Genomic DNA, 2,647 nt, shown 5'->3' with positions numbered 1-2,647 from the left:
AAATACATTTAGTAACAAAGCGTAATTCATAAATTTCGTCACGAAAGGTACCCATTTGACAACGAAATATATTTTTTGTCGCTGAAAGCGTTAAAATGGTGACGAAATTATTTTTCGTCACCAAAGTTAAGCATTTGGTGACGAAAAAAATATTTCGTTACTAAATTGCTCACATTTGGCGACGAAATATATTTTTTGTCACCAAATGATTATCTTTGGCGACAAAAAATAATTTTGTCACCTTTTTTAAGCTTTCGGCGACGAAAAATGTATTTTATCGCCAAATGGGTACCTTTAGTGACGAAAATATTTTTTTCGTCACTAAACAGGCATAATTGGTGACGAAATTATTTCGTCACGAAAGTTATCAAAATAGTGACGAATTTATTTTTTCGTCGCCAAATATACTCATTTAGTGACAAAATTAAATTTCGTCGCCACTTTTTCGTCACTAATTTTTATTTTTCTTGTAGTGTATAAAGTGGGTACGGAATTTAATTAATTCAGTTGATGAGATGTATGGATATGTATTACTCAAAATATGCTAGACAAAGTGGTTTAATTTTGCAGTGTTCAGAAGGAACTTCAATTAAAAGACTAGCGTGTACCCGTTCTGGAAAGCCAAGGATATGGACAGGCAATTCTGTATGTGAAGCTCCGCTCCGACCGCAAACAAATTAAAAATGGAATATGCAAAGCTAGCTGCAGTTAATTAATGCAGCAGTCCTTTGCTCCAATGGAAGTAATTGGATGTTGAGTTCCTTTGTACTCAACCATAACCATGAGATGAGTCCAATTAGTAAATCTCATTTTTTCAAGTCCAATAGGGTGAACGACCCTTAACCAATATGTGAAAAGGAGGCTTGAAATAAACGAGATGCGGCTGGGATAAGAATGAACAAGAATTTTGGTTTGGTTCTCTTTTCTCTGAGGCAGGAGGGACCGGAACATGATCAGAAGCCGTCATACTCAGAGAAGAAGGATTGTCGGAATCATGTTGAAAATATCCGCCATTTGCGTCTTGGGGAAGGAGATACAAGTGCAATGTTGAAGCACTTTCAGAAAATGCAAGCTCATAATTCTAACTTTTATTACTCAATAGACTTTAATGAATAGGGTCAATTGCGGAATGTATTCTGGTCCGATGCAAGTAGAGCCGCATTCAAGGAGTTTGGTGATATGGTTACTTTTGACACTACCTTCCTACTTGGTGAATAGATATGATATGCCTTTTGCTCCTTTCGTCAGGGTAAATCATAGCTGACAATCTACATTGTTAGGTTGTGCACTCATGATCTCCAAGGAAGACACAGAGACCCCAAACTCAAAAGCAATGAATGGTTACTTGGCTTGTATGATGAGAGGGAACGATGGGTGCCTGCATTTGTAAAGGATATATTTTGGGCAAGAATGTCAAGTACACAATGGAGTAAAGGTATGAATTCATTCTTTGATGGTTATATCAACTCAAAGACTACCTTAAAACAATTTGTGGAGCAATATGAAAATGCTTTGGCAAAAAGGATGGAGAAAGAAAATGAGACGGATTCTAGTTCATTGAACTCCTACATCCCATGCTTCACTCAATATGAGTTGGAAGAACAATTTCAAAGGGCTTACACTCTTGCCAAATTTAAGGAGGTCCAAAATGAGTTGGTTGGGATGATTTACTATAACTTGAATCTAAGTAAGGAAGGTGATGGTTTTTCCGAATATGAAGTACGGGAGGATGTGTTGTGTGGAAAAAAGAAAAAGCGGGTAATTTTCAAAGTTTGTTTTAAGGATAACGGTAGTGAAGTTAACTGTAATTGTCATTTGTTTGAGTCTCGGGGTATACTGTGCAAGCATTGTATTATCGTGTTTCTTGAAAAGGGGATTGATCGGTTACCTAAAAAGTATATCTTTAATAGATGGAGCAAATTTGTAAAAAGATGTCGCACTAAAGTTCAAATTAGCTATGACAAATCAGCTACCAAACCTGAGCACGCCGTTACGACAACATGCGCAATGAGTTCTTCAAGCTTGCGGAGTTAGCTCAAGATTCAAAGGAAATGTATGAGAAAGTGTCGAAAATTGTACGTAGACTGAAAGGAGAGTTTAAGGAAGTTGAAGTGGTACGTGGAAGCATTGGTTCAATCTCATGTGAAAATGGAGGGCAAGAAATTTCTGAAGAGATCACAAATGTAGTTGATCCGTTGGTTTCACGGAGGAAGGGACGACCACCAACTAAACGGAAGAAAAACATGTTTGAAATTAAACGTTAAAAAGGAGGGGGAGCAAAGAAGAATAACAAGTGCTGAGAAAACTTTAGAGGAGGTAAGAACTTTTATTTAGTTATTAATAGTTATTGATGTGATGAATACAATCTTATGGCATGTGATAACTTTTAGATTAATTCTACAGGAAAATGATGTTGGAAACGAAAATATTGGATACGTGGGGCTTGCGATCGACCCAAGATTATTTGCACCTATATGTAAGAATGATGCTTTGTTCATTTTTCATTTTAACTTTGTTTTGTTTTTGTTTTCTTATCATGACGTTATTTTTCTCTTCAATCATTATTCTATTTCTCCAATTATTACTTTCATTTCTCTCTCTGTCTCTCTACTCATTACCTCTTCCTCCAATTATTACCCTATTTCTT

General features: G+C 36.2%; 1 protein-coding gene across 1 annotated transcript; it reads left to right on the top strand.

The window, feature by feature from the left end:
* The first annotated feature begins 1,129 nt into the window (after nt 1-1,129).
* On the top strand, nt 1,130-2,034 carry LOC131327724 (protein FAR1-RELATED SEQUENCE 5-like). The gene is made up of 2 exons (XM_058360861.1): nt 1,130-1,182; nt 1,281-2,034. Exons 1-2 carry the CDS (start codon nt 1,130-1,132, stop codon nt 2,032-2,034), a joined length of 807 nt encoding a protein of 268 aa, XP_058216844.1.
* The last annotated feature ends 613 nt before the right edge of the window (nt 2,035-2,647 follow it).

This window comes from Rhododendron vialii, chromosome 5a (assembly GCF_030253575.1).
Source record: "Rhododendron vialii isolate Sample 1 chromosome 5a, ASM3025357v1".
NCBI lineage: Eukaryota > Viridiplantae > Streptophyta > Magnoliopsida > Ericales > Ericaceae > Rhododendron > Rhododendron vialii.
This window is presented reverse-complemented; position numbering and strand designations above follow the sequence as displayed.

Coding starts and splice junctions, on each gene's coding strand:
- LOC131327724 (XM_058360861.1), top strand. CDS start 1,130: ATGTATTCTGGTCCGATGCAAGTAGAGCCGCATTCAAGGAGTTTGGTG. Junction 1,183..1,280: donor TCAAGGAGTTTGGTGATATG/GTTACTTTTGAC, acceptor CTACATTGTTAG/GTTGTGCACTCATGATCTCC.